The sequence below is a fragment of the Diadema antillarum genome, unplaced genomic scaffold, assembly GCF_040938485.1.
Source record: "Diadema antillarum isolate AM-2024a unplaced genomic scaffold, OU_Dant_1.0 seq00001558_RagTag, whole genome shotgun sequence".
In the NCBI taxonomy this organism is placed as follows: domain Eukaryota; kingdom Metazoa; phylum Echinodermata; class Echinoidea; order Diadematoida; family Diadematidae; genus Diadema; species Diadema antillarum.
Window position 1 is genome coordinate 1,128,138 of NW_027272284.1, and position 13,213 is coordinate 1,141,350.

Genomic DNA, 13,213 nt, shown 5'->3' on the forward strand with positions numbered 1-13,213 from the left:
ATCGTCTGATGAATAACGCTATCCATAATGTCCTGCATGACAAAAAGTACCATCATGACCCAACTCTGTATGTTCTTCACCAGATCGAATTATTCTGACTTTGTTTCCAGCTTTCATCGTAAGTGCACGCATTGCACTCTCGATCTACAGTATCGATGCCATTTGCTCGTCCGATTGTTCGATCAAATCAGGTGATTGTATGATGGACGGAAACCGGCGCGCGTTCACCACACATCAAACCTGTCGTCTGCGTGCAGTGAGTTGATAGGAAGAACGCTATGGATAGAGCCGCTTTCTTCTGCTCTTCTTCCCCGAAGCCAGCAATCGAAGCCCTTCATTGGGATCCACCAGAGCGAGAGTCCGTTCGTCGATGCCCAACTGTGCGGCCAACACACCGATGTCCACCCCAACGATCAGCCGCATAAAGGCCAGTAGCTCCATGTCCTCCCCTGCGAGAGAGAGAGTGGAAAACAAACACTTCGTCTGTATATGAATTTGCATCTACAGTCAAACCTGTCTATTGCGACCACCATCTATAGCGGCCACCTGCCGTATGCGACCACTAAACACAATTCCCCCAATAGAAAAGCATTGTTAACGACCCTGTATATAGCGGTCACCTGTCTACAACTGCCACCTTTTTTTTCGTCTCCCTTGGGTGGCCGCTACAGACAGGTTTCACTGTATATTTCAACGTGGATACTAAGGAAGCAAGTGATCCATTTTGAAGTTGTTGTTGTTGTTTTTTGTTTGTTTGTTTGTTTTTGTTGTTTTTTCTTTTTTTTTTTTTTTTTGGGGGGGGGGGACCCATTTTCAAAGGACTGGGTAATTACGCAAACTTGTCTTGCCTGACAGCTAGCTGTTGCCGAGGGACTCGAATGGGGTACCCTTGAGCCTGAGAGTCTGATGATCTTATTGGAGGTTTTATCCACTAAACCACAATACCTCTACTCAGCTGGTTGGAGGGTGGACCTCTTTTTATGTAAGCGCACATGTCACTATTTTTTCGTAATTATTTTCATATCGTTTACACAGCCTGCTTTTACATTTACTCACAAAACACGTTGATTGAGACGTGATGATGTTACAATGGAAGTTTCGGCACCAGTCACGTTCTAGTATCTGCAATCCTTGTAAATTAGGATCATGATGGCATAGTTGCTTCTGAAAGTACGCAGTGCGAGGTAACATTTATAATACATGTCCGTTCACTCACTGTCCCATTTGAGGTTTAATGTCAATTCATTATCATCTAATGATACTCCTTTTGGGCGTGACATTAGAAAAAAATACCGATGTGCCACTTATTCGATAAAGTTGTATGATAATGACATGCACACTTTTCGTAATGTTTGGGCGTGGTTAAAGATCTTTCTTACAGTGTGTAGAATGTGTCAGTGGGTGAGGTGGAGAACTAAGGCTAAGACCCACCTGTGAATGGGTTTTTCTTCGGGCAGGTTGGATTGCAATGTGGGCAAGTGGCGTGGTCTATTCTCCGCCGCACACAATTCTTGCCCAACCCTCTCTGGTTTTCAGCCGCTCGTTGCGCAGCGGCACCCCCGCCGACCGGCCGTTCACCGTCTCTGCCTGCCGCCCGCGCGGTTCGCTTCCCTTTCCGTTCTCGTCTGCCGCGTCGATTCGTCGACGTCGAGCTCGATTCCGTACTCGTGACTGGTACTTCGTCTTCGATGAGGCGCTGGGGAACCGTCGTCGCCCTTATGGAATCTCGACGGCCTTTCCCTCGATTTCGTCGCCGCTTTTTCTGTGGTCTTCTTCTGCTTGTTGTCGTTGTGGCTTCTACACATATAGGTAGAACATTTTGGTATGTCAGCTCTAATAAGACTGCATTTTAGAAAACACTAAATATGTCGTACTGATTGGATTTGAACATTTAAAGACGTGAAGTCATCATATTCGACACCTACATGGATCGTTACCAAACACTCGGGTACACGATTCATACATGCAAACAATTTCGAGAGTGTCTTGTCTGGAGTTTTTAATAAAACAGGTTTTCCTTTTTAAAAACGGTGACGAATGATAAGAAAATTCTTACATTAATTGATAGTCCGGATAACATGACTGAAAGACCAGTGTTTGTCCGGTCAATAAAAAAAAATCAAACAATAATTATGAAATTAGGGTCAAGCGCCATCACAGTGAACAGAATATCTACCTTTAAAAAAATCATCAGCTCCTCAAAACTTTCGTAATAACAAACAGTCAAATTATTTTAACGTCGCCAAAAGTTTTTGTCTCGTTTTGCTATATAACATCAATAAATCTGTTTAACGAATTTCGCTTTTGTCCAATGAAGCACGGTACCTGTGGTTGTTATTCTCGTGACGTCATCACTCGTTTCTTCCGCTGCTTCCACATCGCCACTCTGTCTCGTGGTTTGACTGGCGCCTAGTTCGCTGTCCCCCAAAACTGGCGATGGTGCGTCGGTCACTCCTTACCAAAAGAGAAAGACAAAGGAAAGCAAATTAAACATGATTGGCTCTAAGTGATCAGCTTGCGATACTTTGTATGCGCTATGTTAATTCTATGGTGCTGCTACGATGTTATCATAGTCTCCGATGTAGAAGACAACTTTTACAGTATAGTATATACATTATGATATAATGAAAATGAGCATTATACAACATCTACAACAACCTGTGACAATAAATCATCACAAAACTGTATATATGCACATCTCACAAGTCCAGGCATAGTTTTTAATGACATCTATGTATTGGTTACTGCATACTATGAACATGATGAATGGACATTTTCTCCGAGGCCATGGTAACTAGTTATTCACTTCACCTATTTCAACAAATATATTTTGAAATTTAAGGTCCAGTTGGCATGAAAGTTGTTCTATTGTTCGGTGCCATAGTTTGTGAGCTTTCTGTTTACCTTGGTTGGCGGGCTCCTTCAGAGGTTCGTGGCTTTTTAACCAACACTGCAGACTCTTGGAAAACTTCACGTTTCGTACCCTGATGGAACTCCAGTCGCTGCCGAACAGAAAATTGGTTCATAGACTTTGTTTATCATTGACACACTGAAGCCCCGTTTTAAGAAAGCCGTTATCTAGATGTCCCGCACAACGTCAGGGTAGTGTCCGGGTAATCATTTGGTTTTTTTTTTAAAAACCATCCAAACAAAATGTCGTTCGGACGTTGTCGCGGTAACCTTTGCAAAATTCTACCCTAGCAAGCAAGGATAACTACCCCGACATTACCCCGACATTACCTCGACAACCCTTTTATTAGAACGCTCCCGCGGTAACATTCCCTTGATACACTCAACGCGCATGCGCAGAAGTCCAAACAGAATGGTACAGCGCTCGCCGATCACGTGCATGGATTGTAACCACTTCCCGCATGAACGAAAAGGTTGTCATGGAAACCTGCCCAGGAAGGTTTTAAGTCTGTTTCTTTTAAAACGGTATCCCTCGCTCTCTTGTACACTTCGATTGCCCGAGGCGAGGAATTTCCTTCTCCGGACGGTGTCGCGATGTTGTCGTGGTAAAGTCTGTTAAAACAGGGCATGAGTGGTAGTAGCAAGTTCTCTTGGAAATCCTTACCCCCCCCCCCCCCCTCCCCCACGTGTATGGGCGCACACACATACTCGTATACACACATCAATTCTTTCTAAACGAAGTTTCATCCATCGATGGAAGTACGGCTTAACGTTTAGAATTTATGTAACAATGCTGTAGTACGACGAAGCAATCAGAAACACTATTTTGCTAATATTACCGTCCTGATGGCTATACGCTGTTATTTTCTAGGAGGATTTTCGTTGCCTTCAGAACAATTTGATTGTTGCATAATGATTACATACTGAAAACGAACAGAAAATGATCTTTACTTCTCAAAGGTGCTATGCAATGCTGATAGATGGTCTGCTACACACTAAATTCAATACTTATGTCACTACTAAAATCAACAAAAAGGTATGTGTAAGCAGTTGTATGTCAAGATCTTAACACTCGACCAGGAGAGAATAAACTTTACAGATAACACTCTTCGTAAACCTCCTCCTCCTCCTCCTCCCCCTCCCCTCCCCCAACATACATACTGTCAGTATTTATAATTATGTGCACAGAGCACAGTCAAAGAAACCTCTCTCCTGAATTTTTTTTCTGTGATTTTTCTTCTCGCCACTCACCTTCTTTGTAACACCATGTGTCCGTAGCAGGCAGGAGCAAAAACAGCCCTGTAAGAAAGTTAGGAAGTTCAAGCATTAATCCATCATGTTTGATGTTACCATGACAACGGATAATGATTACTAAATGACGAATCTTGCACACCGCACTATACCTTGAGCATGAAAAGATGAATGAAATTCTTGGGATTGTTTCTTTTTTTCTGCACATCAATTACAAAAGAGAGAATCGATAACGTGCGTCGTTTTTGAGACCTTCTTTCTTACGTGGCGTTTCTAAGCGAGGCGCGCATCTTTCGACCAATCCGCTGCAAGTATTGCCAGTGACGTAGTTCTCCCAGAGGTCCCTGCATGTTCACCCGAAGCTGTACCTCATCATACAACCACTGGAAGATATACACTGGAGCTGGGGACAGTGAGAAGGTAACACAAATAGAAAAATAAATAAACTGTTTTGGTAGCAAGCTTAAAGTACATAAAGTCTAATAACAACTGCACTGATTTCGTTTTGCATCAAAGCTCCATCACCCTATTACAGTGGTATCAAACCCAATAACATACAATCATGTACATATATATGCAAGGCTCGAAATTAGCGATTGCCCGGTGGCCTGAGGCCACCAGAAATAGATGCTGGGCCACCACTTATAAGGAAAGATATGCTTTGGTGACGTGATCGATACCTGGGCGTAATACACTTATCACTCTCTCCGCTGCTCACAACCTCTCAATGTATTCCCTTCTTTCAGCGGATGGTGTTCACAGAGAAGTCACTATCTATCGCAATGGTAATGAAACATTCAGTATTTTCCTTTTTGACTACTTAATAACATCAACTCGAACGTAAAGAAGTTTCCCGGCTTTCTTGGGATTGAAGAGGTCTGGTATTTCCATATCGATTCAGGGTTAGAAACACCTAAGATGTAAACCTCGCTAAATAGCTCATTGGAAATCATTGACAGTAACGTAAAATTGTCTGGGGGTGATGGGGAGGAGGGGGGGGGTGGGTGGTTGATTCTTACTTTTTAAAGTTTGGTGAATCCTGAATCCATAGAAACACTTCCAGGCGTCTCTGTGAGCTGCCAGGCATCGGTCAGGGACGACGCTATTCCAAAGCCTGTATCAAAGAATGAGATGTTTCACAGACTTACGTTTGTGATAGCATATAATTTGTAAATGAAACAATCTTACAAAACTGGACTTTTATACATTTGAATCAAACGTTAATTTGCGTAAACTGTGATCAGATACTGATCAAATACTATAATTGCGCTGGATATAAGGACAAAATGAATTATTCCAATCATCGACAACACTTTGCTCTAACCTCTATATCATTTCGACCCATAACCTCACCACAGGCAGATTTTTAGGATAAATAATTGTATTAGACCATTTCACAATTTCGATAATTCCTGTCATTTATTAGATATTCAGGACATTAGATATACACATCACTGAGTTTAAAAGAAAATCTGTTTAATTAATTCTTGCAAAAACACAATAGTCTATCATAAATTGGAACAATTTTTGTTTGTCCTGGCCACATTTTCCAAAATCGATGTCAAATCAAGGGTATATCGGACTAACTTCGTTCCCTCTCGTAAACTGCGTGCGGGATTGCAGTAGAGTCCCGGGGAGCAGTCCGAGGCCGAGTCTCCCAGGGGTTCTGTCTCCAGAAACCAGCCGGAGTCGGCTAGTCCAACTACGCGGGCCGAACTGCCTGCCTCGGCCATTAAGATCGAGATGCGGTCCAGATTTAGTAACACCCCGGTAGCACCAGCGCTGAAAATGATAAGCATATGAAAAACATACAGACCCTCATATCCGACGATGCCGAACATGTATAGATATTAAAAAAGTAAGCAAATGAAAATACTGTAAGGCGATAAATGAATGAATGAATGCATGGATGAATGATATGCAAATAAATACTAACCTAGCAATAACGTAATAGCAAACAATATTGGAGTAATATGCTTGGTGGAACGTTAGAATAAAAGATAAAAATGCTTGTTTTGTTTATATTTGACCCTTTCTCTGAGTCTGAAAATCTCCATAGATTTTCTTCAGGACCCATCAGTTGCTTCTGTTGTAGGCAACAGAATAATTTCTACATCCCATGTTTTGAAAATGCCATGACTTCATTCTGGACAAGGAGACATCTTATATGCTTCACGATTTAATCTCATGAATCGCGAAACTCCGTCCTGTATCTAGATAACGGCGGGGATGTCACTTATAGTTATACAAAGATTTTTTTTTTTTCAAATTTATCAAGTTCTCAGCTCGTGGTAGTCTGCTTTTACTAACCTGCTTCCCGCCAAAACCAGTTGCTTAGCCTCCATCAGACCCTCGGACAACAAATCTCGGAGAACTTGCTGCAGGATTAGCGCCCCCATGAACGAGTAGCCGCCTGCAGGACAAAAAGGGAAAATACCATAAGGATAATAAGCATGGTGGTCCCCTGAACCCAAATTTAAACTGATGAACAATTATCCTTGCACAAACTTTTAAACTCCTATTAGTCCTTCATTCGGGGCATGAATGCTCCTTAAACAAAACAAAACGATTATTAGGGTTCTCTTTATCAGTGTTTGTTTTTCCTCAAAGTACAATGGACTAAACAAGAAATGTAAACTGACAGATAAATAGATACTCATATTCGTCACGTGTACTTTCAAAAATGTTAATTTACATCATTCCGCGCCATTTACGTGAGGCAATATTGATAGTTGCCCTAAACGCGATCACTTTGGTAGCATAACTATGGTATATCTCACCCGATTCTGATGGGGGCGTAGTTCCGCTCCATACATCGCTGGAACAGTAAGGTATGTAACTGAACGGGAAACAGCAACAAAAAACAAACAAAACAAATCAATAAGCAAAAAATATTATTTTCAGAGATTACCATGATCACATGAAAAGAAATCTATCATCTTCCAACTTCTTGATGCAACTAGAATGGGTGCAAGTCATAATCGATATGAGTAGGCTATGTACGTTGTTATTGAAAGCATATAAAAATATGTTCAGAATATCTTATACAGTGTAATTCTGAAATGGTTGCGATGATTTTGAAGCTATACTCCACAAACGGCGAATGCATGGTGATTTATACTCACAGTGCAATAGCTGCATCTCTTAAACTTGTCTGTCCAAGGTGTATTTGTAAGAAATGCGTACATGGTGCCGATTTACGCATCTTCCAGAGTTTTATGTTGGAACGTCAAATTAGATCAATATGTTCCATACTTACGAGATAAATATAACAATATTTTGACTACAATGGTGAAGAATAAATCCTCCAACTTGCTATTACCAGTAAATACAGATTCATATTCAGACTAACTATGTGCGACAACAAGGAAACAAGGTTATTATGACGTCATTCTTTGTACTCACACAACATTTGACCGCCACCATACTGGGTTCTCTCCTGGGTCTGCCGATAGTATCCCCGTTCCTATGATTTTTTTTTTCCGGAAAAAAAAAGAAACACGAAAGCATAAACTGAGAGCTTTTGTGTTTCGGTGATGAAAATACTGATGGCAGGTTTAATCACGCTCGATGTAAGTCATGTACGACAAGGAAGCTGCCAATACAACCTTCGATGTTTACTTGAACAATATATCTAAAAGTAATATTAAAACTCAATGGAAAATAACACCATGTGGTCAAATTATACTTTTTGTCGAGAGAAAAAAAAAAAAGAATCGATGAACATAACCACGAGCACGTCATTAGTTTTATGTGTTTTCTGAATTCAACAGTTGACACAAGTCTCAATAGATCTTTACCAACTCTGACGATATCTATATAGGCTAAGTTAAAATCATTTCATTGATTACTTATCCGACAGGTACAAACAGTTTCTTTGTTTCTGTGTAAAGTGTAAGGCTCCAAACATAATAACCGCAATGGGAAGTAAAAAGATATTAAGAGTCTTTTCTTGATCATGCGATTTAAGTTAAATTGGCAGGCAACAAGCCAAATACTTCTCGACGCCATCTCGATCCTCATTCCTTTCCGTAGCTTTTCCCCAGCATGGTCAATGTAGGCTTACATTCTCTTCATACATTGTATTAGTTGATCATTAAACTGATTCTTAGACGTGTGGCAATACGGGGACTTTGTTGAATCTCACATAGGCGTAGTCTTTAGGACGAAAAGGCGACTTATTGGAGCTCACCAATCGTCGCATGCATCAAACAAGATGCCTATGGGTTGGATTTTGAGAACCAGCCTTCTCCCTTGAATAAAGTGCCTGTAGATTTGTTTTCTCGACCTAAAGAGGTGCCTAGGCGAATTTGAACAAATTTACCTTCTTGCTGCATGTTTAAGCTATACATCTTGCCTTACACTTCACGGGCAAAAAGCTTGTGAAATTAACATGAAGATGCGGGTATATCACGGGGTCATTCTACAAGACCGACACTCATGAGTCCTACAGCCCACGAGTTCTACAGCCAAAGACTTCGACACAAGGCAAATAAAGCCCATGAGACCGACACTAGGTAAAAAGAGCCCACGAGTTCGACAGATACAACACGGGGTTTAATGCGTCGGTCTCGTGGGTTTGTTTGCTTAGTTTCGAACTCGTGGGCTGTATGACTCGTGGGCTGTATAACTCGTAGCCTGTATGACTCGTGAGTGTCGGTCTCGTGACGTGCACTCTATATCATCCGTCTGTTCCAACACTCACCTGTCTTAGTTGGCGGCCAGTCCCTGGAACTCATAAATTTACTATCAGATGTGTATCGGTGTCGGCAACTATCGTTATCGGAACAATATGCTCCCCCTTCAATGGAAATATAACCAATAAGATAAATAGATAAACAATCAAACGAAAACAAAGTTTATAAAAGACAAGGCAACAACGAAACGCTTATGAGAATTGCAGCTATTGTCCAAAGGTTTGTTGAGTTACGAAAGTGTAATGATTTTTTTTTTACTAATCCTAAATAATTTATTCAAGAAGTGAAGAAAAGACAAAAGCATGCAATAACAGAAAAATAAGAGAGGTTTATGTTTGATAATGTTTAAAAAATTGACAGCGACTTGTTCCGTGCATGTCGAGATTATGATATGCAGCTTTTACAAATCATGTGGCCCTCTCTACAAAAAACATGTTATGATTCCTTATTTTGAAGGGAAGAAATGGGTGGAGGTGACTTTTAACCAATGTAAATCCTCTGATGATCACTGTTAATTTCTTAGTGACTAATAAACGTTGTTTACTCAATACCAGAGCCCGGAGATATGGATACGATCATTGCACAGTTTGCCTGCGAAGATAGAATTGAATCATTTGGCTCAAAGTTTGATGACAGTCAGAACAATGCCCTTACGTTTTTACGAAAAGGATTTTAACCAAGCCATGTCAAAACTTTCGGCAAAACGCATCGATTGTACGCCCTTTCACGGGTAAGAGAGTACTGACAAAATTAAAGAACAGTGTCGTCGATAAACACGAGAATCATATCCTTATTTTCTTGACGACCTTTACCTCGGCATTTTCCAGTAAAGCCTGCATGCCTCGCACTGTGCGATTTCTCCCGATACAATGTCGCATCGTAGACTAAAGAGGTGTACGGTACAAGAGCAGACAATTTAACTACCCTGCATGGAGACCATCAGCACGCGCTATCGCTCAAAGTTATCGTGAGATAAAATCGCAGTGTGAGGTGGTCTTAATGTGGTTGTAAAGTCAAAAGCTCATACATAACACATCATACCTTGAAGGAATACCAGCCACTTCTTGCTGCCAATCGACTTGCGAAGGTAGAACCTGTTGGAGGTAAACATCGAGAAATAACTGTGAGAATCGCTAAAACACTGTTATCTATAGGACATAACAAGTACCATGATGTGCTGCTACTTGCAGTAAAAGAAATCACATAAAATGTGTTTCCCTACATTTGGCCACTTTCATCTCGTAATAGAGGCAACAGCCCTTACGACCTTATGCTAGAGTCACACACGGCCGGATTTCGTACCGGGTCCATAAGGAATTAAAACCGTATCGACCCGGTTCGAGCCGTAGAGACCCGCATTGATCCGCATCGTAACCCGTGTCAATTCCTGATGGATTCCGGGGGCTACGATACGGCGGTGAAAAGTTTTTGGTCATGTTAAAAATTTTCTCACGGATTTCAATTCCGTATTGATATCCGAATTGACCCGGTTCGAACCGCATTGACTAGCATCAACTCGCTGCAACCCGCAGCGTAAAACCGTATGGACCCTTGCAGTATACCGCATTGCCTTCATGCAACGGATGATGACAAGGTTTACATCCGGGTCGGTACGGGTCGATAGGGGTCGAAAAGGATTCAGTTAAGGATTTAAAGCGGATTTTTATACGGTTCGATATGGGTCAATGCGGGTCAAACCTGGTCGAAAAGGAATTAATAAGGGTCAATACCGTTTTAATTCCTTATGGACCCGGTTCGAAATCCGGCCGTGTGTGACTGTAGCACAAACTACCCTCCATTCCGGGACTAATCCGGCTCATTTTCAACCGGATCAAATCCGTTTTGTGACCCGGCTGTGTGTGACTCCAGCGTTAAACACATTCATTCGTCTGCTTTTCACCGAATATTGTTCTGTTTGTTTAAGGCAAGCGCCCTCTTTTTCCTCACCCCGCTTACTCCTTTCCTTTCTATATTCATCTTTCTTATCTCCCCTTCCATGTCATCTCTCTGACCTAGATTTATCATATTTGACCCACCCCCCACCTTCCTCCTCCCCCTACTTTCACTCTCTCGTTCTCATTCCGTCAAAGAGTTACTCACGGCACGCGATGCTCTCGAGCACTCCAAACGTTATCATATTTCTACTCGACATGCTATTATCGATTACACGACACGACGTTCTCGATTGCCTCATTCGATATTCTGTCTCCCCCCCCCCCCCCCAAAGAGTCCCATTGACATGATAGTGGAGAATCCTACCCTGCCTGTGAGCCGTCGTTACACGTAATGGATCGGTTAGTCAGGTTGTGGAGCCGAAGCTGCTGCATGTGTCCGTCGAAGCCACAGGTGTTGAGAGCGAGGGCGAGCTCCTTGATGTGTTTCATGAGGTCGTTGGAGTCGCCGCTGGGCCTCGTCAGGTCCAGCACGTACTCATTTTCGTCCGACCCGGCTTGGAACTGACCCATGCGGCCTCCGACACCGGGTACTGGGCCTCGTACGACGGTCTGCGTGTGGGCAGCGAGTCGGTCCTCGGGTTCCTGGTTGATACCGGTATCACCCTCCGTCGCACTACGCCCAGTCCCGCCATCTGCGAGGCGTAGTAGACAGAGTAACACCGGTAGAAACATGTGAACCGCCTTGGTTGATGTACCCCAAAGCATCGTCTGCTCTTCCTCGTCACTTCAGATCAGATCCTAAGGCAAATCAAAGACCAACACATCACCGAATAAGACTTTAATTGACCAAGAACATTTTGTAATCACTCTACGACTGAAAATATCTCACTGTATTACAGAAGATAATTTTCAGTGCAGAATACCACCTGCGAACCTTTCGGTACATTTCCCTGTTTTCCTTTCACTCGTTATTATTTCTCATGTTTTATCTATAGGTAAAGCAGAGCGAACTCTCTTTCTTATTACCCTTATTGTTTATTGGGTTTTCCACTTAAATATATACGATTTATCTCTTCTATAATTTTTAACGTATCATGCAAGCTCTGCATTTACTGTACATTCCGTCACAAATCATTCTTTTTGTACACACATACACAAACACTCACATAATGGATAATACTATAATATATCAAGTATATGTTCACTTGTGAATATAAATACTGATTTAACCAAGGGGATTTACTGGCAACGGATTGATGATGAACTCTATATACCATTTCGAGGATATCAAAACAAATTGTATATTGCAACTGTATATTCCTGCTTTAACGTTCACATACGGAATATCACTTTGGATAAATCGAAGGATGCACGTCACGAGACCGACACCAACGAGTCATACAGCCCACGAGTCATACTGCTCACGAGTCATACAGCCCATGAGTTATACACAACCCACGAGTCATACAACCCATCAGTTCAACACTAAGCTAGCAAGCCCCACGAGACCAACACAATTAACCGTGATGTATCTGTCGAACTTATGGGCTGTATGACTATGAGCTGTATGGCTCTTGGGTATCGGTCTTGTGGGATGACCCCAAATCCAACATCATAATTATTCATATTCTTTACTTAAAACGAACTGAACGTGCGAATCGGTCTTCAAATATTATATATATATATATATATAAATATATATATATATATATATATATATATATATATATATATATATATTAAGATTTCACGTATTGGCTCCACGGAGAAATGAAGAAACAAACTGGTAACGCATTTTGGCCAATAAATCATGAGACTCCTGAAAGAAAGCGTAGGACGCCTAAAATTTGAGTCGAATAAACCCCTGCTTTATTAGCCAAGAATGCATTACAAGTTTGTTTCTTCATATATATATATATATATATATATATATATACATACATACATATATAATGCTTGTATTCGTTTTGTTTTTGTCTTCTTTCTCCTTAACAGTCATATCATTTTGCACTTGTAAGTTAACACGCTGGGCATCTATACATAGGGAAGAAATATTGGGAGGACGAGAGGGAATTCTCGGTGAGATATGAACCACGGGCGTATCGGTAGCTAAAGTCCAAGGTAATCCTGAATATCTGTCATCCAGATGTGGCAGATTAGGGTTCGATCGGGACCGGGATTCAAGGGCTATACGCGTATTTGTCCGAGGAGGGACTGCGTACACTGCGACCACAGACCCGCACATTTCGCAGATTACCCAGAATCCCTTTCCTCATACCACACAGTCCATCTCCTTTAAAGGGGACCTTTACTCTAAGTTCAAGTTCACTGGAACAAAGATGTTTTATTTAATAAACAGAACGAATGAAGTTTCTTCCTTTAATTCATTCACTCATTCCGCTTCCAACAGAAACACATGAATATTTTACCGAAATTTAATGCATGAATTGCATTACCATG

General features: G+C 41.5%; 1 protein-coding gene across 1 annotated transcript; it reads right to left on the reverse strand.

Annotated features, from left to right (window-relative positions):
* Positions 1 to 276: 276 nt before the first annotated feature.
* On the reverse strand, positions 277 to 11,518 carry LOC139710748 (palmitoleoyl-protein carboxylesterase notum1-like). The gene is made up of 14 exons (XM_071622664.1): positions 11,118 to 11,518; positions 9,900 to 9,952; positions 8,867 to 8,962; positions 7,567 to 7,627; positions 6,942 to 7,000; positions 6,472 to 6,574; positions 5,749 to 5,943; positions 5,181 to 5,275; positions 4,426 to 4,564; positions 4,162 to 4,209; positions 2,905 to 3,002; positions 2,326 to 2,454; positions 1,432 to 1,797; positions 277 to 449 (listed from the first exon to the last, which is right to left on the reverse strand). The coding sequence occupies exons 1-14, from the start codon at positions 11,516 to 11,518 to the stop codon at positions 277 to 279; spliced, it is 2,016 nt and encodes a 671-aa protein (XP_071478765.1).
* Between the last annotated feature and the right edge of the window lie 1,695 nt (positions 11,519 to 13,213).

What these genes read in the sequence shown, in the direction of transcription:
- LOC139710748 (XM_071622664.1), bottom strand. Translation starts at nt 11,518, where the DNA reads ATGCTTTGGGGTACATCAACCAAGGCGGTTCACATGTTTCTACCGGTG. An exon ending in CTGGCCGCCAACTAAGACAG is followed by an intron (nt 7,628 to 8,866) that starts GTGAGTGTTGGA and finishes AAAAAATCATAG; the next exon opens with GAACGGGGATACTATCGGCA. An exon ending in GCCTCGCTTAGAAACGCCAC is followed by an intron (nt 4,210 to 4,425) that starts GTAAGAAAGAAG and finishes ACTTTCTTACAG; the next exon opens with GGCTGTTTTTGCTCCTGCCT.